Below are 27,334 nucleotides of genomic sequence, written 5' to 3' on the forward strand. Positions count from 1 at the left end.
AAATCGGAGGCCGAGGGTCCCCGCCCACCAAATCGGAGGCCGAGGGGCCCCGCCAACCAAACCGGAGGCCGAGGGGCCCCGCCCACCAAATCGGAGGCCGAGGGTCCCCGCCCACCAAATCGGAGGCCGAGAGTCCCCGCCCACCAAATCGGAGGCCGAGGGGCCCCGCCAACCAAATCGGAGGCCGAGGGGCTCCGCCAACCAAATCGGAGGCCGAGGAGCCCCGCCCACCAAATCGGAGGCCGAGGGGCCCCGCCCACCACATCGGAGGCCAAGGGGCCCCGCCCACCAAATCGGAGGCCAAGGGTCCCTGCCCACCAAATCGGAGGCCGAGGGGCCCCGCCAACCAAATCGGAGGCCGAGGGGCCCCGCCCACCAAATCGAAGGCCGAGGGGCCCCGCCCACCAAATCGGAGGCCGAGGGTCCCCGCCCACCAAATCGGAGGATAAGGGGCCCCGCCCACCAAATCGGAGGCCGAGGGGCCCCACCAACCAAATCGAAGGCCGAGCGGCCCCGCCCACCAAAGCGGAGGCAGAGGGACCCCGCCCACCAAATCGGAGGCCGTGGGGCCCCGCCAACCAAAGCGGAGGCCGAGGGTCCCCGCCCACCAAATCGGAGGCAGAGGGACCCCGCCCACCAAATCGGAGGCCGAGGGGCCCCGCCCACCAAAGCGGAGGCCGAGTGTCCCCGCCCACCAAATCGGAGGTCGAGGGTCCCCGCCCACCAAATCGGAGGCCGAGGGTCCCCACCCACCAAATCGGAGGCCGGTCCCCGCCCACCAAATCGGAGGCCGAGGGTCCCCACCCACCAAATCGGAGGACGAGGGGCCCCACCAACCAAATCGGAGGCCGAGGAGCCCCGCCCACCAAAAGTAAGTGCGGCCCCAAAAGTAAGTGCGCCCCCGGGTGCAAAAGTAAGTGCGCACCCGGGTGCAAAAGTAAGTGCGCCCCCGGGTGCAAAAGTAAGTGCGCCCCTGGGTGCAAAAGTAAGTGCGCCCCCGGGTGCAAAAGTAAGCGTGCCCCCGGCCCCGGGTGCAAAAGTAAGCGCGCCCCCCAGTCCCGTGTGTGAAAAGTGCTGCTGTAAAGCTGGTAGCGCTGTTCAAGCACCATGTATTTCCTTCAGGAAATGCCCATCTAATATATAATTGCCTAGAATACTACTTCCTGCAATTTGTGCCAAGAAAGAACATACCAATATACATAGTTATTGATACATATTATTTATTATTTACATTATTGTTCTTAAGCAAAGAACCGTTGTTGTGGCATTTGCCACAACACGCAAAGTTGTTGTCTGATGTCTTTCATCACTCCCCTCATAAGCATGTTCATGGATCCTGTGTAACTGTACCTTAAATAACAAGAATTGTCAAGAGCTGGTGAGTGCAGCCATTTTTTGTTCTTTCTTACTATTATTTATTAATTGTATTATTCTTACATTTGAATAAATAAAGTATATATGGATTCTAGACTCCCGATTCTTTAGAATCGGGCTGCCAGCTAGTATTAAATAATCTCCCCAAATAACGAACTGCCGTTTATTTTGTTCCAAATTACTGTTTAACCCTTTTTCTCCCTGCGTGAAGTACTCCCCTGTAAATAAACCTGTTGCTCTGACTCCTCGTCCATCACTGCATCCCGCGTTCCTGCTAGAACCTTACACCTCCTTATGTACAGACGTGGGAGAGCTCTGTCAAACAACTAGAGCAATGCGGGGAGAACATCTTCGAGCTACACTCTCTATGGTTCTGTGAAATGCAGCAGCCATTATTGATTTTACGCTGTCCTATGACTCAGTATTCTACATTTTCTTTGATGAAGCTGAGTGAGGACTTGTTCTATTGCATGCTGAGCTGTTGTTTTTCTGGTACCATTTTTAGATACATCAAATGTTTTGATTGCTTTGCATTGCATTTTTAGTGGAGGAATAGTGGATGTCTTTTGATAAAAATATAGCATTTTTGGCTATTACTATTTTGCTTTTTTGGAATGTAGCTCCGACCAATGTTTTTTTTTGCTTTTTCGCTTTTCTCATAATTTTATTTTTCCACCTACATAGCTGTACAAGGGCTTGTTTTCTTCCAGGATAAAATGTTGTTTTGAATTATACCTTTCATGTAAAGTGCTGAAAATAGGAAAAAAATGCAAATGAGATCAAATTTAAAAAAAAGACAATTCTGACAGTGTTTTTCCAGCATTTATTGTAAAATAACCTGACATTATTATTCTCCTCATCAGTACAATTACAGTGATACCAAATTTGCCTACCTTTTTAATTGTGATGGTGGTGAAAAAATTGTTACATTTGTAAGAAAAATGTTTTTGATTATGGCCATTTTCTGAGATCCATAACGTTGTCACTTTTTGGTTGGTGGAGCCGTATGAGAACTCATTGTTTATGGGTTGAAGCAAAGTTTTTATTTATACTATTTTGGGATAGCTATGAAATTTCAATTGCTTTTTACAACCTTTTTTAATGACATTGCGGTGACTTAAAAAAATCAATTTTGGAGGTTTTAATTTGTTTTTTGTTTACAGTGTTTACCGATCGGATTAATTAATTCTATATTTTGAGAAATTAGCTTTTACGGATGTAGTGATATCAAATATGTGTATTTAATACTTTATTTAAGTATTTATTTAAGTATTTATTTAATACTTTCATTTTGTTTCTAAGTTTCACTGTATTTATCATAGAATGTTAGAGTTGGAAGGAACCTCAAGGGTCATCATGTCCAACCCCCTGCTCAATGCAGGATTCACTAAACCATCTCAGACAGATGTCTGTCCAGCCTTTGTTTGAAGACTTCCATTGAGGCAGTACTCACCGCCTCTCGTAGCAGCCTGTTCCACTCATTGATCATCCTCATTGTCAAAAATTTTTTCTAATATCTAATCTGTATCTTCTCCTTTTCAGTTTCATTCCATTGCTTCTTGTGGTTCCTTGTGCAAGTGAGAATAAGGATGATCCTTCTACACTGTGACATCCCTACATATATTTGTAGACAGCTATTAAAGGAAACCTGTCACCCCCAAAATCGATGGTGAGGTAAGCCTACCGTCATCAGGGGCTTATCTACAGCATTCTGTAATGCTGTAGATAAGCCCCTGATGTTACCAAAAAGAGGAGAAAAAGATGTTAGATTAAACTCACCCAGGGGCGGTCCCGGTGCGGTCAGGTCGGATGGGTGTCTCCGGTCCGCTCTGGAGCCTCCCATCTTTATTCCATGACGTCCTCTTCTGGTCTTCACGCCGCGGCTGTGGCGCAGGCGTACTTTGTCTGCCCTGTTGAGGGCAGAGCAAAGTACTGCAGTGCGCAGGCGCCGGGACAGGTCAAAGAGGTACATGCATCCTGGTGTTGGTGTGTAAGTGCGGAGATTTCTGCACGTGGCACTCTACTATACTCTATACTGAATAAATGAAGATGTTTCAAATAAATTGTTTCCATTTTTTTTTCGAAATTTGCAAATAATTATCATGTCTCCATTCCCTAATTTCCATAATTCCACTACTTTTCCTTCCTGTCACGTCAATCAGATAATTATTATTGCACTCATTATAAAGTATATAAATCCTTATTCATAGCTGACACATCATACACAATATTACCTCTGTGACTGAGCTCATCCAGTGCAGCTTCCACGCTGGAGAAATTATGTCGTCTATGTAACACATAGAGACTGACCCATAATCCGATCACGGCTTCTCTTCCTCCAACATAAATATCCTGTAGTATCTTCCGGGCCAAGGTTTTTCTATCAATTTTTTTACTCTTATATTTCTGGAACACAAGAAAGATCACACGTCAGCGTACTATACAGAGATACATATTAATAAAGGGTCTAATTCGTTTTCAGCTAGAGGGGAGGATTTACTCACACAAAACCAGGGCCGGACTGGCCATCGGGCAGTTCTGGCAAGTGCCAGTAGTGGGCCGCTGCGCACCGACTCACCCTTCCCCCCCAGCGCCGCCGCCACATTCAACTATACCAGCGTCTATGATGCCGGTACAGTTGAATTGAATGCAATGATGGAGGAGAAAGCATCTGCTGACGCTCCCTCTCCCATCATTCCCGCTCTGCCTCTGACACTGCGGGTGCGCGCGCACTCACTGTGTCTCAGGCAGTGCAGCGGCAGCTGCCGAGACAGGAGCAGGGAGCAACGCGGGCATGAGGTGAGGTGAGGAGTGTGTTGCTTTTTTTTTTTACTTGACTGTGGGGCCATTCTAGGGGGGAGGAGAGATGTGGGCTCTGCTGTATACTATGTGGGCTGTTCTATATACTACTGTGTGGGCTGTGCTGTATACTACTGTGTGGGCTATGCTGTATACTACTGTGTGGGCTGTGCTATAGTATATACTACTATGTGGACTCTGCTGTATACTACTGTGTGGGCTGTGCTATATACTACTATGTGGGCTCTGCTGTATACTACTGTGTGGGCAGTGCTGTATACTACTGTGTGGGCTGTGCATATATACTGCTAAGTGGGCTGTGCTGTATACTATGTGGGCTGTGCTGTATACTATGTGGGCTGTGCTGTATACTGCTATGTGGATAATTGATATAAGTGGTGCACCCCTGCACAACAAAATGGAGATGGGGTGCAAAACCTGGTCAGTAAATGGAATACTATAAACACAAAAGAAAAAAGACTCGACCAATAATGGTATGCAAACCCATAAAATATGTGAAAATATCAAAAAATGTTTAATTACACCTCAAAGAACATGACAAACATATAAAACCATTTAAAAAGGTCTGGATACAGAACCATGAATCACCACCCCTAAGCACAAATATCATGAAATAACAACACTGCATGGATAAAGTGCTATATATGTACAAAATGTATCCTGTTTAAACATGTGACGGTCCAATATGACATACATGAATATATGAAGGCCAAAACAAATGCATACGTAAACCTGTACTCGTGCACTGACAGATAATCTAGCAATAAAATTACTGCAATTCAGTGTTTGGTATATAACAGTATAAAGTGTTATATCAGCATGCTGTTTAGCCAAGATGATGGCAGTACCAAGATAGGTATATGCAGCACCCCAGAGTCCTGGTTGTTGCAGTACTGTGGCTCCGCCACTATGGGGAGCTATGGTACGTCTGATTGCACTAAGGAGTTTCTCTGACCAGGTACACTCACACCACACTTCACACTCCGGCCACCAGGGGGGGTGGTCCTATTTAGTAGGCCACTCCTCACAACTCTGGTAAAACTGGGGGTTGGACAGGAAGACAGAGAGAAGTAGCTGGGAAGAGCTAGTGAGAGGACCTGTCAGGGATGGGATCCTGGCAGAATCCTCAGAGCAGAACAAACCAGTGAACCAACGGGAATACAGCAAAGAGGAATTAATACCAGAAGGAGTCGTGCTGTTAGACCGAGGCAACATCCTTCTGAGGCGCAAACAGTCGGTGGCCGGAACGCCGAGCAAGTAAGAGACTTTAAGTACACTGCAAACCACGGCCGGACAGCCAATTATAGGTTGGCTGTCTCACTTAACACCTAAGCAGACAACGGAGGCAGCTGCGGGAGAGGGGCGACTCTAGGGTCCCGGAAGAACTCCAGGCCTACCCCGTCATACGGGTGCGTCCTACCATATCATCTGGAGGACGGAGAAAACGAACATCAGAGACAGACAGAAACAGTTGTGAGGACTATCCTGGGAACTCAGCAGGGAAGAACTACAACACCCAGCGCTAGCAGGTAGACACTGATTCCCACCTGTAAAGAGAACTCCTGGTGTGCCTTTGGACCGGCCGGTCTCTGACAACCCAGTTAACAGAGCTCTGGACTGAGGTCTCCAAAAACCTTCAGTAAAGAGGTAAAGAGACTGCAACCTGGTGTCCTTGTTATTTACCGCGACCTGCACCTCATAACTGCACCGTCACAACACCACTTATTGCACCGGACGTCCCCCACTGACAGACAGGGCCACAGACCGAGTCTAGCCACCGTGACAACCCCAGGACTGAGACCTAGAGGCCCGGCTCCGGGTACCCCTCGGCCCTGCGGCGGTGTGGGGGCGCTCCAAATCTTGGCGTCACGAACAGGATCTACTTAAGCCTGAAGAATCAGGTCATGTGTGCCTAGAGACTGTGATTTGTTGTGCTTGGACTGTACTTTATTAAGAGGACTGTGTGTTGTGCCATTTGCCGCCAAAAATTCGCCATTGCCGTGCACGGAGGGAGGAGCCTTAGCTACGTGGGCGGAATCAGCCAAAAGAAGCGCGGAACGGAAAGCGCGGTAAAGCGCCAATCCCGGAAGAGGAACTCCGACCTCCAGCAGGTTCGTGGGAGGAAGGGACAGCCATGTCTGAGTCGGGAGGAGAGGAGGTGGCGGTCGCAGCCGCGGACGCAGGGGCAGCTCCGGTCCCCGCAGCGGACGGAGCCGCGGCCCTAATATCACCACCGGTAGCCGCAGAACCCGCTGTTCCTCCCAACCAGCCGGACGCTGCCGCTAACACAAAAGCCATAATGCCCTTCTCTATGCCGTACCTGCCCGGAGCGGCTTGGCTTCCGCGATACTCTGGGGAGTCGCATACGTTCACTGACTTTAAGGAGGGGCTCTGCAGCCTGCTCGAGTTCTATCCCCTAACCGAGCCTCAGAAGGTCCATATGATAGCCGGCCAACTCTTTGGGGCGGCTCTGAGAGAATTGAAATCCTGGCCCGCTGAGGATAAAGAAACTGCACAACAAGCTTAAAGCCACCTTTGATACTCGCACTGCTACAGAAATTAAACTGACTTTTTATGGATGCAAACAAAGGCCACAGGACAGCTTACGGGACTATGCCCTTAATCTCCAGGAAGCGATGCGGGCCATTAAGCAGAGTGACCCCGGCAGCATGCAGGATGAAGATAAAATCCTGAAGGAGCGGTTCATTGAGGGGCTCCTGTGCAGTCACCAGCGGGGCCAATTGCACTTCCTGGCCATGCAAAATCCAGACTTGACTTTTGTGCAGTTTAAAGATAAAGCTATCCAGGCATTGCAGGAGCGACAGCCCAGCCGCGCAGTACCACCCAGGCGCCCCGCCCTCACATACCACCAGGAGGTGGCATCGGATACCCCAGTTGCCGCGGAGGCCGACGCCCAGAGCTTCGAGGATGACTCCCCTGCAGGACTCCGTCTCCAGATGCAAGAGCTAACCAAGAGCGTTGCTGCCCTGGCCCGGACGGTGCAGTCCCTACAGGAGGCCCCCAAAGAGAAGATCCAGTTGGCTTCCAGCCCGGAGGATGTCCCTTGGATGTGACAGAGGAGGACTCCGCCGACCAGGAGCCGGCCCGACGATCGCTTCCACCAGGATGGACGACCCATCTGCCGCCGCTGTCACCAGGTGGGCCATCTTGCAAGGTACTGTCCTTTAAACGAGCAACCCCTGGGGCAAAGGGCCAACCCCCAGGAGTAGGACGGTCAGGCCCGCAGCATTGGAGAACCAAGTATATTGGAGGACGACCAGTTCTCCCTGTAGTGATTGATGGAATCCCCTTGAATGCTTTGCTGGACACCGGTTCTCAGGTGACGACTATACCTTACGTGCTCTACAAACGGTATTGGGAGGACGCTGATATTACTCGTGGCCCTGACGATGATTTCACCATAATCGCCAGTAATGGTCAGCCGTTGCCACAAGTGGGGTATAAGGAGGTCACCATCAAAGTGGGGCGGGTGGAATTGAAAGTCCAAGGGATTGTGATTGTTGATATTGATCGTCGAGAATGTAATCCCATGATGACTCTTGGTACTAATGTTATAGAAAATTGTCTTGCAGAAGTGATTGTTTTGTTGCAACAGGTGGCAGAAACTGCTGGCCACAGTGAGCAACGTGCCCTGCAGAAGGAAATCAGAGCTCTGATGCAGAGACAGCAGGTAGAGCTGACTGGTGGTGAGATTGGTCGTGTCACTGTGAGTGATTCAAACCCCATCGCGATACCCCCCAAGAGTGAAATGTTAATATGGTGTCGAGCAGCCATAGGCCTCAGGGGTAGGGACTATCAGGCCTTGGTAGAACCCGTATATTCAGACCATAGGCCTACTGTTCTGACAGCCCGGGGGGTGGTCGACGTCCGTCAGGGGAGAGTGCCCGTACGTGTCCTCAATTGTGGGGAGGAAGAGGTTCACCTCACTGTTATGACCCCAATGGCGAGGGTCTCAGAGGAACGTGGAAGTCTGCAGAATACAAAAATCCAGCTCATAGGGCAGTGGTAACTGGTTTGACCATATATCTACTCCTAACGCCAACACTAGAAGTAGCCGGGGATCATTCCTACGTTGATTCTAGATGACACGCGCCAGCCGGAGAATCTAGCTACCCCTAGTAGAGGAAAACAAAGACCTTTCTTGCCTCCAGAGAAGGGGACCCCAAAGCTGGATAGAAGCCCCCCACAAATAATGACGGTGAGGTAAGAGGAAATGACAAACACAGAAATGAACCAGGTTTAGCACAGAGAGGCCCGCTTACTGATAGCAGAATAAAGAAAGGTAACTTATATGGTCAACAAAAACCCTATCAAAATCCACACTGGAAATTCAAGAACCCCCGAACCGTCTAACGGTCCGGGGGGAGAACACCAGCTCCCTAGAGCTTCCAGCAAAGGTCAAGATATAGATTAGGAACAAGCTGGACAAAAATGCAAAACCAAAACAAATAGCAAAAAGCAAAAGGCAGACTTAGCTGATATAACTGGAACCAGGATCAGTAGACAAGAGCACAGCAGACTAGCTCTGATAACTACGTTGCCAGGCATTGAACTGAAGGTCCAGGGAGCTAATATAGCAACACCCCTAACTAACGACCCAGGTGCGGATAAAAGGAATGATAGAAAAACCAGAGTCAAAAAACTAGTAACCACTAGAGGGAGCAAAAAGCAAATTCACAACAGTACCCCCCCCTTAGTGAGGGGTCACCGAACCCTCACCACGACCACCAGGGCGATCAGGATGAGCGGCATTAAAGGCACGAACCAAATCGGCCGCATGAACATCAGAGGCGACCACCCAGGAATTATCCTCCTGACCATAGCCCTTCCACTTGACCAGGTACTGAAGCCTCCGCCTGGAGAGGCGAGAATCCAAGATCTTCTCCACCACGTACTCCAACTCGCCCTCCACCAACACCGGAGCAGGAGGCTCAGCAGAAGGAACTACAGGCACAATGTACCGCCGCAACAAGGACCTATGAAATACATTGTGAATAGCAAACGACACAGGAAGATCCAGACGAAAAGATACAGGATTAAGGATTTCCAATATCTTGTAAGGCCCAATAAAACGAGGTTTAAATTTGGGAGAGGAGACCTTCATAGGAACAAAGCGGGAAGAAAGCCACACCAAATCCCCAACGCGTAGTCGGGGACCCACACCGCGGCGGCGGTTGGCAAAGCGCTGAGCCTTCTCCTGTGACAACTTCAAGTTGTCCACCACATGATTCCAGATCTGCTGCAACCTATCCACCACAGAATCCACCCCAGGACAGTCAGAAGGCTCCACATGACCCGAAGAAAAGCGAGGATGGAAACCAGAGTTGCAGAAAAAAGGCGAAACCAAGGTGGCGGAACTAGCCCGATTATTAAGGGCAAACTCAGCCAACGGCAAGAATGTCACCCAATCGTCCTGATCAGCAGAGACAAAACACCTCAAATAAGCCTCCAAAGTCTGATTGGTTCGCTCCGTCTGTCCATTAGTCTGAGGATGGAAAGCAGACGAAAACGACAAATCAATGCCCATCCTACTACAAAAGGATCGCCAGAACCTGGAAACGAACTGGGATCCTCTGTCTGACACAATATTCTCAGGGATGCCGTGCAAACGAACCACGTTCTGGAAAAACACAGGAACCAGATCGGAAGATGAAGGCAGCTTAGGCAAAGGAACCAAATGGACCATCTTGGAGAAACGATCACATATCACCCAGATAACGGACATGCCCTGAGATAGCGGAAGATCAGAAATGAAATCCATGGAGATATGTGTCCAAGGTCTCTTCGGGACAGGCAAAGGCAAGAGCAAACCGCTGGCACGAGAACAGCAAGGCTTAGCTCGAGCACAAGTCCCACAGGACTGCACAAATGACCGCACATCCCTTGACAAGGAAGGCCACCAAAAGGACCTGGCCACCAGATCTCTGGTGCCAAAAATTCCCGGGTGACCTGCCAACACCGAGGAATGAACCTCGGAAATGACTCTGCTGGTCCACTTATCCGGGACAAATAGTCTGTCAGGTGGACAAGACTCAGGCCTATCAGCCTGAAATCTCTGCAACACACGTCGCAGATCCGGAGAAATAGCTGACAAGATAACTCCATCTTTAAGAATACCAACAGGATCAGCGACTCCAGGAGCATCAGGCACAAAGCTCCTAGAAAGAGCATCGGCCTTCACATTCTTTGAACCTGGTAAATACGAGACAACAAAATCAAAGCGGGAGAAAAACAATGACCAGCGGGCCTGTCTCGGATTAAGGCGTTTAGCAGACTCGAGATACATCAGATTTTTGTGGTCAGTCAAGACCACCACACGATGCTTAGCACCCTCGAGCCAATGACGCCACTCCTCAAATGCCCATTTCATGGCCAACAACTCCCGATTGCCCACATCATAATTTCGCTCGGCAGGCGAAAACTTCCTAGAGAAAAAGGCACAAGGTTTCATAACAGAGCAACCAGGGCCTCTCTGCGACAAAACGGCCCCTGCCCCAATCTCCGAAGCATCCACCTCAACCTGAAAGGGAAGTGAGACGTCAGGCTGGCACAAAACAGGTGCCGAAGTAAACCGGCGTTTCAACTCCTGGAAAGCCTCCACGGCAGCAGGAGCCCAGTTAGCCACATCGGAGCCCTTCTTGGTCATATCCGTCAAAGGTTTCACAATGCTAGAAAAATTAGCGATAAAACGACGGTAGAAGTTAGCGAAGCCCAAGAACTTCTGAAGACTCTTAACTGACGAGGGCTGAGTCCAATCAAGAATAGCTCGGACCTTGACTGGGTCCATCTCCACAGCAGAAGGGGAAAAAATGAACCCCAAAAAGGGAACCTTCTGTACACCAAAGAGACACTTTGAGCCCTTGACAAACAAAGAATTTTCACGCAAAATTTTAAAGACCAACCTGACCTGCTCCACATGCGAATCCCAATTATCAGAAAAAACCAAAATATCATCCAGATAAACAATCAAAAATTTATCCAGATACTTCCGGAAAATGTCATGCATAAAGGACTGAAAAACTGAAGGCGCATTGGAGAGCCCAAAAGGCATCACCAAGTACTCAAAATGACCTTCGGGCGTATTGAATGCGGTTTTCCATTCATCACCTTGCTTAATGCGCACAAGGTTGTACGCACCACGAAGGTCTATCTTGGTGAACCACTTGGCACCCTTAATCCGGGCAAACAAGTCAGACAACAGCGGTAAAGGATACTGAAATTTGACAGTGATCTTATTTAAAAGCCGATAATCAATACAAGGTCTCAAAGATCCGTCCTTTTTTGCCACAAAAAAGAATCCCGCACCAAGAGGGGAAGAAGACGGACGAATATGTCCTTTCTCCAGAGACTCCTTGATATATGAACGCATAGCGGTATGTTCAGGTACCGACAGATTAAACAGTCTTCCCTTAGGAAATTTACTGCCTGGGATCAAATCTATAGCACAGTCACAGTCCCTATGAGGAGGCAGTGCACTGGACTCAGACTCACTGAAGACATCCTGATAATCAGACAAATACTCCGGAACTTCCGAAGGCGTAGAAGAAGCAATAGACACAGGCAGGGAATCCCCATGAATACCACGACAGCCCCAACTTGAGACTGACATAGCCTTCCAGTCCAGGACTGGATTATGGGTCTGTAACCATGGCAGCCCTAAAACAACCAAATCATGCATTTTATGTAAAACCAGGAAACGTATCACCTCGCGGTGTTCAGGAATCATGCTCATGGTAACCTGTGTCCAATACTGCGGTTTATTTGCTGCCAATGGTGTAGCATCAATACCCCTAAGAGGAATAGGATTTTCTAATGGTTCAAGAGTAAAACCGCAGCGCTTAGCAAATGAGAGATCCATGAGACTCAGGGCAGCACCTGAATCTACAAACGCCATGACAGGATAAGATGACAGTGAGCAAATCAAAGTTACAGACAGAATAAATTTAGGTTGCAAATTACCAACGGTGACAGGACTAACAACCTTAGCTATACGTTTAGAGCATGCTGAGATAACATGTGTAGAATCACCACAGTAGTAGCACAAGCCATTCCGGCGTCTATGAATTTTCCGCTCATTTCTAGTCAGGATTCTATCACATTGCATTAAATCAGGTGTCTGTTCAGACAACACCATGAGGGAATTTGCGGTTTTTCTATCACATTGCACCGAATTAGGTGTCTGTTCAGACAACACCATGAGGGAATTTGCGGTTTTGCGCTCCCGCAACCGCCGGTCAATTTGAATAGCCAGTGCCATAGTATCATTCAGACCTGTGGGAATGGGAAAACCCACCATAACATTCTTAATGGCTTCAGAAAGGCCATTTCTAAAATTAGCGGCCAGTGCACACTCGTTCCAATGTGTCAGCACGGACCATTTCCGAAATTTTTGGCAATACACTTCAGCCTCGTCCTGCCCCTGAGACATAGCCAGCAAGGCCTTTTCTGCCTGAATCTCAAGATTGGGTTCCTCATAAAGTAAACCGAGCGCCAGAAAAAACGCATCAAGATCAGCCAATGCCGGATCTCCTGGCGCCAGCGAAAAAGCCCAATCCTGAGGGTCGCCCCGTAAGAACGAAATAACAATTTTTACTTGCTGAGCAGAATCTCCAGATGAACAGGGTCTCAGGGACAAAAACAATTTACAATTATTCACGAAATTCCTAAACTTAAACCTGTCTCCGGAAAACAGTTCAGGAATCGGTATTTTAGGTTCTGACCTAGGATTTCTGATAACATAGTCTTGTATGCCCTGCACACGAGTAGCCAGCTGGTCCACACTTGTAATCAAGGTCTGGACATTCATGTCTGCAGCAAGCATAGCCACTCTGAGGTAAAGGGGAAGAAGAAAAAAAAAAAAAAAAACTCAGAATCTTCTTTCTTATAATCCCTCTTCTGCAATGCATTAAACATTTAATACTGGCCTGGCAAACTGTTATGACCCCAATGGCGAGGGTCTCAGAGGAACGTGGAAGTCTGCAGAATACAAAAATCCAGCTCATAGGGCAGTGGTAACTGGTTTGACCATATATCTACTCCTAACGCCAACACTAGAAGTAGCCGGGGATCATTCCTACGTTGATTCTAGATGACACGCGCCAGCCGGAGAATCTAGCTACCCCTAGTAGAGGAAAACAAAGACCTTTCTTGCCTCCAGAGAAGGGGACCCCAAAGCTGGATAGAAGCCCCCCACAAATAATGACGGTGAGGTAAGAGGAAATGACAAACACAGAAATGAACCAGGTTTAGCACAGAGAGGCCCGCTTACTGATAGCAGAATAAAGAAAGGTAACTTATATGGTCAACAAAAACCCTATCAAAATCCACACTGGAAATTCAAGAACCCCCGAACCGTCTAACGGTCCGGGGGGAGAACACCAGCTCCCTAGAGCTTCCAGCAAAGGTCAAGATATAGATTAGGAACAAGCTGGACAAAAATGCAAAACCAAAACAAATAGCAAAAAGCAAAAGGCAGACTTAGCTGATATAACTGGAACCAGGATCAGTAGACAAGAGCACAGCAGACTAGCTCTGATAACTACGTTGCCAGGCATTGAACTGAAGGTCCAGGGAGCTAATATAGCAACACCCCTAACTAACGACCCAGGTGCGGATAAAAGGAATGATAGAAAAACCAGAGTCAAAAAACTAGTAACCACTAGAGGGAGCAAAAAGCAAATTCACAACACCTCACCAAGTATACCACGCTCGCCAAATTGTTCACTGTTAATAATAATGTGATACAGACACCTGAACCCTTGGTCCCGTCAAACTTGGCGGAGAACAAAGGTTCTGCAGAGCCCTCGAAGGACTGGTGTCGGGAATTGCATGTGGGCACTGACTCTACCCCATCCCATCAAAAACAGGGGGCCTACAGGGTGGTACACGAGTACGAGCAGATATTCAGCAAACACCCCTCAGATTTTGGGCAGGTGAAAGGGATCCAACATCACATCCCCACGGGAGATCACCGACCCATAAAAGAGAGATATCACCCTGTACCCCCAGCTCATTACCAGTGTGCCAAGGACATGTTGCGGGAAATGAAGGAGGCTGGGGTGGTGAGAGACAGCTGTAGCCCCTGGGCAGCTCCGTTAGTCCTTGTTAAAAAGAAAGATGGTACAATGAGGATGTGCGTTGATTACAGGCAGTTGAATCGCATTACACATAAGGACGCATACCCACTGCCTAGGATAGAGGAGTCTCTGGCTGCCTTAAAATCTGCTAATTACTTCTCTACCTTAGATCTCACCAGTGGGTACTGGCAGGTTCCTGTAGCGGAGGTGGACAAGGAGAAGACGGCCTTCACGACGCCAATGGGTCTCTGTGAGTTCAACTACATGCCCTTCGGATTGTGCAATGCTCCCGGAACGTTCCAGAGGATGATGGAGTGCTGCCTGGGACACCTGAACTTTGAAACCGTGCTGCTATATTTGGATGATGTCATTGTCTTCTCTAAGACCTACGAAGACCACCTGAAGCACCTGGGCGAGGTGTTTGAAGCCCTATCCAACTTCGGCTTAAAGGTGAAACCGTCCAAGTGTCATCTGCTGAAACCTAAAGTGCAGTACCTGGGCCATGTGGTGAGCGCTGAAGGAGTGGCCCCAGACCCCGACAAGGTCACAGTGATTAAGGACTGGCCAAAGCCCAGTGACCTCCACGAAGTCCGGCAGTTCCTCGGGCTGGTAGGCTATTACCGGAGGTTCATTAAGGACTTCACCAAGAAGGCCGCACCCTTGCAAAACCTGTTGGTGGGCCAACCAAAGAAGACCAAGGGGAGGAACACCCCCTTTGATTGGAACGAAGAGCTGGAGGAATCCTTCACCTGTTTGAAGTCGGCACTGACGGGAGAAGAGGTACTGGCTTACCCCGAATACGACCAACCGTTTGTGCTGTACACAGATGCCAGTAATGTGGGACTAGGAGCCGTGCTGTCTCAAGTCCAGAAAGGCAAGGAAAGAGTGATCGCTTACGCCAGCAGGAAACTCCGTCCCACGGAAAGGAACCCTGATAACTACAGTTCCTTCAAACTGGAATTCCTTGCCCTTGTCTGGGCAGTGACAGAGAGGTTTAAGCACTACCTGGCCTCCGCGAAATTCACCGTCTTCACGGACAACAATCCGCTAACGCATCTGGGTACTGCCAAACTCGGGGCTTTGGAACAGCGGTGGATGGCCCGGCTGTCCAACTATGATTTCACCATCAAATACCGGGCAGGACACCAGAATGCCAATGCCGATGCTCTGTCCCGAATGCCCAATTTACCAGAAGTGGGAGAAGACCCAGAGGCACTTGAAGAGGTGGAGCTGCCTGCCTTCCATCGCCCCAAAGCCACTCAGCACTCTCACCATGTGAAGAACAGGCACAAGAACCAACCGGATGCCACGCTGAATCCCCTGCCCCACCATGGATGGGCAGAAACCCAGGATAGTGACCCCGCGGTCCGTCAGGTGAAGGAGCTCTTGACGCAGGCTGGGTTGCACCCTGGCCCAGATGATCCACAAGAAACCCAACAGCTGTGGAAGGGGAGAAGCAAGCTGTTTATCCATGATGGCAAGCTGTGCAGGAGGAGCATCGACCCACGTACTCATGAATTGGTGTGGCAGATAGTGGTGCCAAGGCGAGATGCGCCCATGGTTCTGGGAGCCTACCATGATGGAGCCGGACACTTCGGATGGAAGAAGCTGGAGAAGCTACTCCGAGGGAGGTTCTATTGGATTGGCATGAAGAGAACCATTGAGAAGTGGTGTCGGGAGTGTGGTCCATGTGGTCTGCGCAGAAAGGACCGTGACAGTCAACGGGCTCCCCTGCGGCCTATCATCACCAAACGGCCGCTTGAACTGGTCGCGCTGGATCATGTGAAGCTGACACCTAGCCGGTCGGGCTATATCTACGCCCTTACCATCGTGGACCACTACTCCAGGTTTTTGGTGGTTGTGCCTGTTAAAGACCTAACGGCCAGGACTGCCGCCAGGGCCTTCCAGCAGCACTTTTGTAGACCCCATGGCTACCCAGAGAAGGTACTGACCGACCAGGGACCTGCCTTTGAAGCAGAAGTGTTCCAAGAATTCTGCCAGCTGTACGGGTGTAAGAAGATCAGAACCACCCCGTACCACCCTCAAACCAACGGGATGTGCGAGAAGATGAACCAGGTAGTGATCGATTTATTGAAGACCTTGCCTGTGGAGGAACGGAACCTGTGGCCGACAAAGTTGCCTGACCTGGTGGATATGTACAACCACATCCCAGTAAGTTCCACCAACTGTACTCCAGTGTACCTGATGCGAGGAAGGTCTAGTCGGTTACCCGTTGATCTGGACATGGGGGTCCTAGTACCCGAAGATACCTCGCCGGAGGCAGATTGGGATACAGAAAGGCAGCAAAGATACCGTGAAGTACAGGAGTGTGTAGAGAGAAGTCTCGCCCAGGCTAGGCAGAAACAAGAAAAGGACTACAATCAACACGCTCCTGCGATTCCCCTGTCACCTGGTGAGCAGGTACTTAAACGAAAGAGGAGATTACATAAGCTCGATGACCAATGGGAAGCGGAACCGTATACCATCCTGCCATCCGACTTCGACAACACAAAGGTCTGTCTCATCAGCAAGGACAGAGGGGAGACCTCGACAGCGGTATCCAGGGATCACCTTAAGGTCTGCCCCGATAAGTTGAAAGAGAGGGGCACGGCCCCAGAAATCTCCCCGCCGGTGGAAAAAGAGAAGATGTTCCATACCGTCCTTGGTGACTTTCCCCAATCCTGGACTCAGATAAACCAAGCCATCGCGGTGCCTGTTCTAATGTTTCAACAGCCGGACCCACCAGAACCAATGGTGGTACCAGATCATCTGGCCTCGCTACCTCAACAAGCCTTACCTGATGAAGCCATGCCAACCATTGAGCCGGCAAATCCTCCCTCTGCTATCAGTGAATCTGCTGTACCCACTGTTGATAACCGCAGCTCTGAGAGCCCCAACCTGCCAGTGCTACCCAGACTCACTAGAAGTGTAGTTAGAAGACAGTGCACTACACCAGCAGTAGCAAGCATAGCGGGCCCTGTTAGGCCAATAGCAACCCCTGCGCTGCGAAGGTCCACACGCAGCACTCAAAATCAAACTCCCCTCCGCTACAAAACTTGGAGGTATTGATAAGGGCTGCTATTTAATTGAAAATGTTTGTATGCATATATTTTGTTACAGGTTTTTAAATGGACACTAGAGTAATGGACGGTGAATTGCTCAAAAAACTTTCATACGGGGGACCCCTTTGTTTACCCGGGGTCCCCGCTGTTTCAACCACTGAACTGAGAGTCATAAACTGTGCATGACCTAACTTTTGCAACGTTCAAGAATCCTCACCTCCCGTAAAGGGAAGCATAGTTATGTTCAATTGTTATGCTATTTCAAAAATTTGTGTGTTTCCTGTTAACATGTATTATTGTTCTTGTTTTCCCAGTCCCGGAGTACTGGATTTAACCGGGGGGGAGTGCAGCACCCCAGAGTCCTGGTTGTTGCAGTACTGTGGCTCCGCCACTATGGGGAGCTATGGTACGTCTGATTGCACTAAGGAGTTTCTCTGACCAGGTACACTCACACCACACTTCACACTCCGGCCACCAGGGGGGGTGGTCCTATTTAGTAGGCCACTCCTCACAACTCTGGTAAAACTGGGGGTTGGACAGGAAGACAGAGAGAAGTAGCTGGGAAGAGCTAGTGAGAGGACCTGTCAGGGATGGGATCCTGGCAGAATCCTCAGAGCAGAACAAACCAGTGAACCAACGGGAATACAGCAAAGAGGAATTAATACCAGAAGGAGTCATGCTGTTAGACCGAGGCAACATCCTTCTGAGGCGCAAACAGTCGGTGGCCGGAATGCCGAGCAAGTAAGAGACTTTAAGTACACTGCAAACCACGGCCGGACAGCCAATTATAGGTTGGCTGTCTCACTTAACACCTAAGCAGACAACGGAGGCAGCTGTGGGAGAGGGGCGACTCTAGGGTCCCGGAAGAACTCCAGGCCTACCCCGTCATACGGGTGCGTCCTACCATATCATCTGGAGGACGGAGAAAACGAACATCAGAGACAGACAGAAACAGTTGTGAGGACTATCCCGGGAGCTCAGCAGGGAAGAACTACAACACCCAGCGCTAGCAGGTAGACACTGATTCCCACCTGTAAAGAGAACTCCTGGTGTGCCTTTGGACCGGCCGGTCTCTGACAACCCAGTTAACAGCGCTCTGGACTGAGGTCTCCAAAAACCTTCAGTAAAGAGGTAAAGAGACTGCAACCTGGTGTCCTTGTTATTTACCGCGACCTGCACCTCACAACTGCACCGTCACAACACCACTTATTGCACCGGACGTCCCCCACTGACAGACAGGGCCACGGACCGGGTCTAGCCACCGTGACAACCCCAGGACTGAGACCTAGAGGCCCGGCTCCAGGTACCCCTCGGCCCTGCGGCAGTGTGGGGGCGCTCCATATATACATGCGGGCTACAAGCATATGCTAGAAAGCCTCAAGTATGACATACATGAATATTTGAAGGCCGAAACAAATGCATGCATAAACCTGTAGTCGTATACTGACAGATAATCTAGCAATAAAATTGCTGCAATTCAGTGTTTGGTATGTAACAATATAAAATGTTATATCAGCATGCTGTTTAGCCAAGATAATAGCAATACCAAGATAGGTATATAGATGCGGGCTACAAGCTTGTGCCCGAAAGCCTCAAATAGGCATGCACTGGTACTCCCCTACAATCAAATAATAACCCAATGGGTGCCAAGATGTAAGAAAAATTGGGGGGAGTACAGAGAGGAAAAAATATTCCAAAGGAACGGCATGAACTCTGAACAATGGTATACCATGAGCCCAGATACCTAATAGAGACAGGAGACAGGCTTAAGGGGTGAGGCGAGAGCCCCACGCGTATCGCTGCGGACGCAGCTTTCCTCTCTGTACTCCCCCCATTTTTTCTTACATCTTGGCACCCATTGGGTTATTATTTGATTGTAGGCGAGCACCAGTGCATGCCTTTTTGAGGCTTTCGGGCACATGCTTGTAGCCCGCATCTATATACCTATCTTGGTATTGCTATTATCTTGGCTACACAGCATGCTGATATAATAATTTACATTGTTACATACCAAACACTGAATTGCAGCAATTTTATTGCTAGATTATCTGTCAGTATACCACTACAGGTTTACTGCATTTGTTTCGGCCTTCATATATTCATGTATGTCATACTTGAGGATTTCTAGCACATGCTTGTAGCCCGCATGTACAGTACAGACCAAAAGTTTGGACACACCTTCTCATTTAAAATTTTTTCTGTATTTTCATGACTATGAAAATTGTACATTCACACTGAAGGCATCAAAACTATGAATTAACACATGTGGAATTATATACTTAACAAAAAAGTGTGAAACAACTGAAAATATGTCTTATATTCTAGGTTCTTCAAAGTAGCCACCTTTTGCTTTGATGACTGATTTGCACACTCTTGGCATTCTCTTGATGAGCTTCAAGAGGTAGTCACTGGGAATGGTTTTCACTTCACAGGTGTGCCCTGTCAGGTTTAATAAGTGGGATTTCTTGCCTTATAAATGGTGTTGGGACCATCAGTTGCGTTGTGCAGAAGTCTGGTGGATACACAGCTGATAGTCCTACTGAATAGACTGTTAGAATTTGTATTATGACAAGAAAAAAAAGCAGCTAAGTAAAGAAAAATGAGTGGCCAATGGTCATCATTAATTTAAGACATAAAGGTCAGTCAGTCCAAAAAATTGGGAAAACTTTGAAAGTGTCCCCAAGTGCAGTGGCAAAAACCATCAAGCGCTACAAAGAAACTGGTTCACATGAGGACTGCCCCAGGAAAGGAAGACCAAGAGTCACCTCTGCTTCTGAGGATAAGTTTATCCAAGACCCCAGCCTCAGAAATCGCAGGTTAACAGCAGCTCAGATTAGAGACCAGGTAAATGCCACACAGAGTTCTAGCAGCAGACACATCTCTACAACAACTGTTAAGAGGACACTTTGTGCAGCAGGCCTTCATGGTAAAATAGCTGCTAGGAAACCACTGCTAAGGACAGGCAACAAGCAGAAGAGACTTGTTTGGGCTAAAGAACACAAGGAACGGACATTAGTCCAGTGGAAATCTGTGCTTTGGTCTGATGAGTCCAAATTTGAGATCTTTGGTTCCAACCACCGTGTCTTTGTGCGATGCAGAAAAGGTGAACGGATGGACTCTACATGCCTGGTTCCCACCGTGAAGCATGGAGGAGGAGGTGTGATGGTGTGGGGGTGCTTTGCTGGTGACACTGTTGGGGATTTATTCAAAATTGAAGGAATACTGAACCAGCATGGCTACCACAGCATCTTGCAGCGGCATGTGTCATGATTCTCAATGGCGAGAGAACATAGCCCAGCATATATGAGAACTAGCTCTTGGAAGATGGAAACTATACTGACCATGAACTAAACCTGCCGCACAACTAGAAGTGGCCGGGTAGCATGCCTACGTTTTTTTATCCCTAGATGCCCAGCGCCAGCCGGAGAACTACCTAATCCTAGCAGATGAAAAGACAGTCCTGGCTCACCTCTAGAGAAATTTTCCCAAAAGGCAGTCAGAGGCCCCCACATATATTGGCGGTGATTTAAGATGAAATGACAAACGTAGTATGAAAATAGGTTTAGCAAAATCGAGGTCCGCTTACTAGATAGCATGAAGACAGAAAGGGCACTTTCATGGTCAGCAGAAAACCCTATCAAAACACCATCCAGAAATTACTTTAAGACTCTAGCATTAACTCATAACACCAGAGTGGCAATTTCCGCTCACAAGAGCTTTCCAGACACAGTAACGAAACAGCAGCTGTGAACAGGAACAAAATGCAAAAACACACAAGGACAAAAGTACAACTTAGCTGGGAGTTGTCTAGTAGCAGGAACATGCACAGAAAGGCTACTGATTACATTGTTGACCGGCATGAAACTGACAGAGGAGCAAGGTTATATAGCGACTCCCACATCCTGATAGGAGCAGGTGAACAGAGGGGATGATGCACACAAGTAAATTCCACAAGTGGCCACAGGGGGAGCCCAGAATCCAATTTCACAACAGTACCCCCCCCTCAAGGAGGGGGCACCGAACCCTCACCAGAACCACCAGGGCGATCAGGATGAGCCCTATGAAAGGCACGGACAAGATCGGAGGCATGAACATCAGAGGCAGTGACCCAAGAATTATCCTCCTGACCGTATCCCTTCCATTTGACCAGATACTGGAGTTTTCGTCTGGAAACACGAGAGTCCAAGATCTTTTCCACAACGTACTCCAACTCACCCTCAACCAACACCGGAGCAGGAGGCTCAACGGAAGGCACAGCTGGTACCTCATACCTGCGCAACAATGACCGATGAAAAACATTATGAATCGAAAAGGATGCAGGGAGGTCCAAACGGAAGGACACAGGGTTAAGAATCTCCAATATCTTGTACGGGCCGATGAACCGAGGCTTAAACTTAGGAGAAGAAACCCTCATAGGGACAAAACGAGAAGACAACAACACCAAGTCCCCAACACAAAGCCGAGGACCAACACGACGACGGCGGTTGGCAAAAAGCTGAGTCTTCTCCTGGGACAACTTCAAATTGTCCACCACCTGCCCCCAAATCTGATGCAACCTCTCCACCACAGCATCCACTCCAGGACAATCTGAAGATTCCACTTGACCGGAGGAAAATCGAGGATGAAACCCCGAATTACAGAAAAACGGGGACACCAAGGTGGCAGAGCTGGCCCGATTATTGAGGGCGAACTCCGCCAAAGGCAAAAAAGCAACCCAATCATCCTGATCCGCAGACACAAAACACCTCAAATATGTCTCCAAGGTCTGATTAGTCCGCTCGGTCTGGCCATTAGTCTGAGGATGGAAAGCAGACGAAAAAGACAAATCTATGCCCATCCTAGCACAGAATGCCCGCCAAAATCTAGACACGAATTGGGTCCCTCTGTCAGAAACGATATTCTCCGGAATACCATGCAAACGAACAGCATTTTGAAAAAACAGAGGAACCAACTCGGAAGAAGAAGGCAACTTAGGCAAGGGAACCAGATGGACCATCTTAGAGAAACGGTCACACACCACCCAGATGACAGACATCTTCTGAGAAACAGGCAGATCCGAAATAAAATCCATCGAGATGTGCGTCCAAGGCCTCTTCGGGATAGGCAAGGGTAACAACAATCCACTAGCCCGAGAACAACAAGGCTTGGCCCGAGCACAAACGTCACAAGACTGCACAAAGCCTCGCACATCTCGTGACAGGGAAGGCCACCAGAAGGACCTTGCCACCAAATCCCTGGTACCAAAGATTCCAGGATGACCTGCCAACGCAGAAGAATGAACCTCAGAGATGACTCTACTGGTCCAATCATCAGGAACAGTCTACCAGGTGGGCAACGATCAGGTCTATCCGCCTGAAACTCCTGCAAGGCCCGCAGCAGGTCTGGAGAAACGGCAGACAATATCACTCCATCTTTAAGGATACCTGTGGGCTCAGAATTACCAGGGGAGTCAGGCTCAAAACTCCTAGAAAGGGCATCCGCCTTAACATTCTTAGAACCCGGTAGGTAAGACACCACAAAATTAAACCGAGAGAAAAACAACGACCAGCGCGCTTGTCTAGGATTCAGGCGCCTGGCAGACTCAAGGTAAATTAAATTTTTGTGGTCAGTCAATACCACCACCTGATGTCTGGCCCCCTCAAGCCAGTGACGCCACTCCTCAAAAGCCCACTTCATGGCCAAAAGCTCCCGATTCCCAATATCATAATTCCGCTCGGCGGGCGAAAATTTACGGGAAAAAAAAGCACAAGGTCTCATCACGGAGCAGTCGGAACTTCTCTGCGACAACACCGCCCCAGCTCCGATTTCAGAAGCGTCGACCTCAACCTGAAAAGGAAGAGCAACATCAGGCTGACGCAACACTGGGGCGGAAGAAAAGCGGCGCTTGAGCTCCCGAAAGGCCTCCACAGCATCAGGGGACCAGTCAGCAACATCAGCACCCTTCTTAGTCAAATCAGTCAATGGTTTTACAACATCAGAAAAACCAGCAATAAATCGACGATAAAAGTTAGCAAAGCCCAAAAATTTCTGAAGACTCTTAAGAGAAGAGGGTTGCGTCCAATCACCAATAGCCTGAACCTTGACAGGATCCATCTCGATGGAAGAGGGGGAAAAAATGTATCCCAAGAAGGAAATCTTCTGAACCCCAAAAACACACTTAGAACCCTTCACACACAAGGAATTAGACCGCAAAACCTGAAAAACCCTCCTGACCTGCTGGACATGAGAGTCCCAGTCATCCGAAAAAATCAGAATATCATCCAGATACACAATCATAAATTTATCCAAATAATCGCGGAAAATGTCATGCATAAAGGACTGGAAGACTGAAGGGGCATTTGAAAGACCAAAAGGCATCACCAAATACTCAAAATGGCCCTCGGGCGTATTAAATGCGGTTTTCCACTCATCCCCCTGCTTGATTCGCACCAAATTATACGCCCCACGGAGATCAATCTTAGAGAACCACTTGGCCCCCTTTATACGAGCAAACAAATCAGTAAGCAGTGGTAACGGATATTGATATTTAACAGTGATTTTATTCAAAAGTCGATAATCAATACACGGCCTCAAAGAGCCGTCTTTCTTAGACACAATGAAAAAACCGGCTCCTAAGGGAGATGACGAAGGACGAATATGTCCCTTTTCCAAGGACTCCTTTATATATTCTCGCATAGCAGCGTGTTCAGGCACAGACAGATTAAATAAACGACCCTTAGGGTATTTACTACCCGGGATCAAGTCTATGGCACAATCGCACTCCCGGTGCGGAGGTAGTGAACCAACCTTGGGTTCTTCAAAAACGTCACGAAAGTCAGACAAGAATTCAGGAATCTCAGAGGGAATAGATGATGAAATGGAAACCAAAGGTACGCCCCCATGAGTTCCTTTACATCCCCAGCTTAACACAGACATAGCTCTCCAGTCGAGGACTGGGTTATGAGATTGCAGCCATGGCAATCCCAGCACCAAAACATCATGTAGATTATACAGCACCAGAAAGCGAATAACCTCCTGGTGATCCGGATTAACACGCATAGTCACTTGTGTCCAGTATTGTGGTTTATTACTAGCCAATGGGGTGGAGTCAATCCCTTTCAGAGGTATCGGAGCCTCCAATGGCTCCAAATCATACCCACAGCGTTTGGCAAAGGACCAATCCATAAGACTCAAAGCAGCGCCAGAGTCGACATAGGCGTCCGCGGTAATAGATGACGAAGAACAAATCAGGGTCACAGATAGAATAAACTTAGACTGTAAAGTGCTAATTGAAACAGACTTGTCAGGCTTCTTAGTACGCTTAAAGCATGCTGATATAACATGAGTTGAATCACCACAATAGAAGCACAACCCATTTTTTCGTCTAAAATTCTGCCGCTCGCTTCTGGACAGAATTCTATCACATTGCATATTTTCTGGCGTTTTCTCAGTAGACACCGCCAAATGGTGCACAGGTTTGCGCTCCCGCAGACGCCTATCGATCTGAATAGCCATCGTCATGGACTCATTCAGACTCGCAGGCACAGGGAACCCCACCATAACATCCTTAATGGCATCAGAGAGACCTTCTCTGAAAATCGCCGCCAGGGCGCACTCATTCCACTGAGTAAGCACAGACCATTTGCGGAATTTTTGGCAGTATATTTCAGCTTCATCTTGCCCCTGAGACAAGGACATCAAGGCCTTTTCCGCCTGAAGCTCTAAATGAGGTTCCTCATAAAGCAACCCCAAGGCCAGAAAAAACGCATCCACATTGAGCAACGCAGGATCCTCTGGTGCCAATGCAAAAGCCCAGTCTTGAGGGTCGCCCCGGAGCAAGGAAATTACAATCCTGACCTGCTGTGCAGGGTCTCCGGCAGAGCGAGACTTCAGGGACAAAAACAATTTGCAATTATTTTTAAAATTTTGAAAGTGAGATCTATTCCCCGAGAAGAATTCAGGCAAAGGAATTCTAGGCTCAGACATAGGTGCATGAACAACAAAATCTTGCAAATTTTGTACCTTTGTGGCGAGATTATTCAAACCTGTAGCTACACTCTGAAGATCCATTTGAAACAGGTGAACACAGAGCCATTCAAGGATTAGAAGGAGAGGAAGAGAGGAAGGCTGCAGTATAGGCAGACTAGCAAGTGATTCAATTAAGAGCACACTCAGAACTAGAGGGGAAAAAAAAAAAAAAAAAAAATTGTAGCAGACTTCTCTTTTCTCTCCTTTCTCAGCCAGTAATTTAACCCTTTTTTGGGCCGGTCAAACTGTCATGATTCTCAATGGCGAGAGAACATAGCCCAGCATATATGAGAACTAGCTCTTGGAAGATGGAAACTATACTGACCATGAACTAAACCTGCCGCACAACTAGAAGTGGCCGGGTAGCATGCCTACGTTTTTTTATCCCTAGATGCCCAGCGCCAGCCGGAGAACTACCTAATCCTAGCAGATGAAAAGACAGTCCTGGCTCACCTCTAGAGAAATTTTCCCAAAAGGCAGACAGAGGCCCCCACATATATTGGCGGTGATTTAAGATGAAATGACAAACGTAGTATGAAAATAGGTTTAGCAAAATCGAGGTCCGCTTACTAGATAGCATGAAGACAGAAAGGGCACTTTCATGGTCAGCAGAAAACCCTATCAAAACACCATCCAGAAATTACTTTAAGACTCTAGCATTAACTCATAACACCAGAGTGGCAATTTCCGCTCACAAGAGCTTTCCAGACACAGTAACGAAACAGCAGCTGTGAACAGGAACAAAATGCAAAAACACACAAGGACAAAAGTACAACTTAGCTGGGAGTTGTCTAGTAGCAGGAACATGCACAGAAAGGCTACTGATTACATTGTTGACCGGCATGAAACTGACAGAGGAGCAAGGTTATATAGCGACTCCCACATCCTGATAGGAGCAGGTGAACAGAGGGGATGATGCACACAAGTAAATTCCACAAGTGGCCACAGGGGGAGCCCAGAATCCAATTTCACAACAGGCATGCTATTCCATCCGGTTTGCGTTTAGTTGGACTATCATTTATTTTTCTACAGGACAATGACCCCAAACACACCTCCAGGCTGTGTAAGGGCTATTTGACCAAGAAGGAGAGTGATGGGGTGCTATACCAGATGACCTGGCATCTACAGTCACCAGACCTGAACCCAATCGAGATGGTTTGGGGTGAGCTGGACCGCAGAGTGAAGGCAAAAGGGCCAACAATTGCTAAGCATCTCTGGGAAATCTTTCAAGATTGTTGGAAGACCATTCCTGGTGACCACCTCTTCAAGCTCATCAAGAGAATGCCAAGAGTGTGCAAAGCAGTCCTCAAAGCATAGGGTGGCTACTTTGAAGAACCTATAATATAAGACATAATTTCAGTTGTTTCACACTTTTTTGTTACGTATATAATTCCACGTGTTAATTCATAGTTTTGATGCCTTCAGTGTGAATGTATAATTTTTATAGTCATGAAAATACAGAAAAATCTTTAAATGAGAAGGTGTGTCCAAACTTTTGGTCTGTACTGTATATACCTATCTTGGTACTGCCATCATCTTGGCTAAACAGCATGCTGATATAACACTTTACACTGTTATATACCAAACACTGAATTGCAGTAATTTTATTGCTAGATTATCTGTCAGTGCACGACTACAGGTTTACGTATGCATTTGTTTCGGCCTTTATATATTCATGTATGTCATATTGGACCGTCATATGTTTAGACAGGATACATTTTGTACATATATAGCACTTTATCCATGCAGTGTTTTTATTTCATGATATTTGTGCTTAGGGGTGGTGATTCATGGTACTGTATCCAGACCTTTTTAAATGGTTTTATATATTTGTCATGTTCTTTGAGGTGGAATTAAACATTTTTTGATATTTTCACATATTTTATGGGTGTGCATACCATTATTGGTCGAGTCTTTTTTCTTTTGTGTTTATAGTATACTGCTATGTGGGCTGTGCTGTATACTGCTACGTGG

At 48.0% G+C, this 27,334-nt stretch overlaps 1 protein-coding gene across 2 annotated transcripts in view; it reads right to left on the minus strand.

Annotated features, from left to right (window-relative positions):
• Window positions 1–27,334, minus strand: part of LOC143770331 (uncharacterized) — a 600,942-nt gene that overhangs the window by 503,807 nt on the left and 69,801 nt on the right. For both annotated transcript variants that reach the window (XM_077259855.1, XM_077259863.1), the window contains one exon: window positions 3,609–3,780. In XM_077259855.1, the coding sequence (XP_077115970.1) occupies window positions 3,609–3,780 (172 nt within the window). The remainder of the gene's footprint in view (window positions 1–3,608; window positions 3,781–27,334) is intronic.

This window comes from Ranitomeya variabilis, chromosome 1, assembly GCF_051348905.1.
Source record: "Ranitomeya variabilis isolate aRanVar5 chromosome 1, aRanVar5.hap1, whole genome shotgun sequence".
NCBI lineage: Eukaryota > Metazoa > Chordata > Amphibia > Anura > Dendrobatidae > Ranitomeya > Ranitomeya variabilis.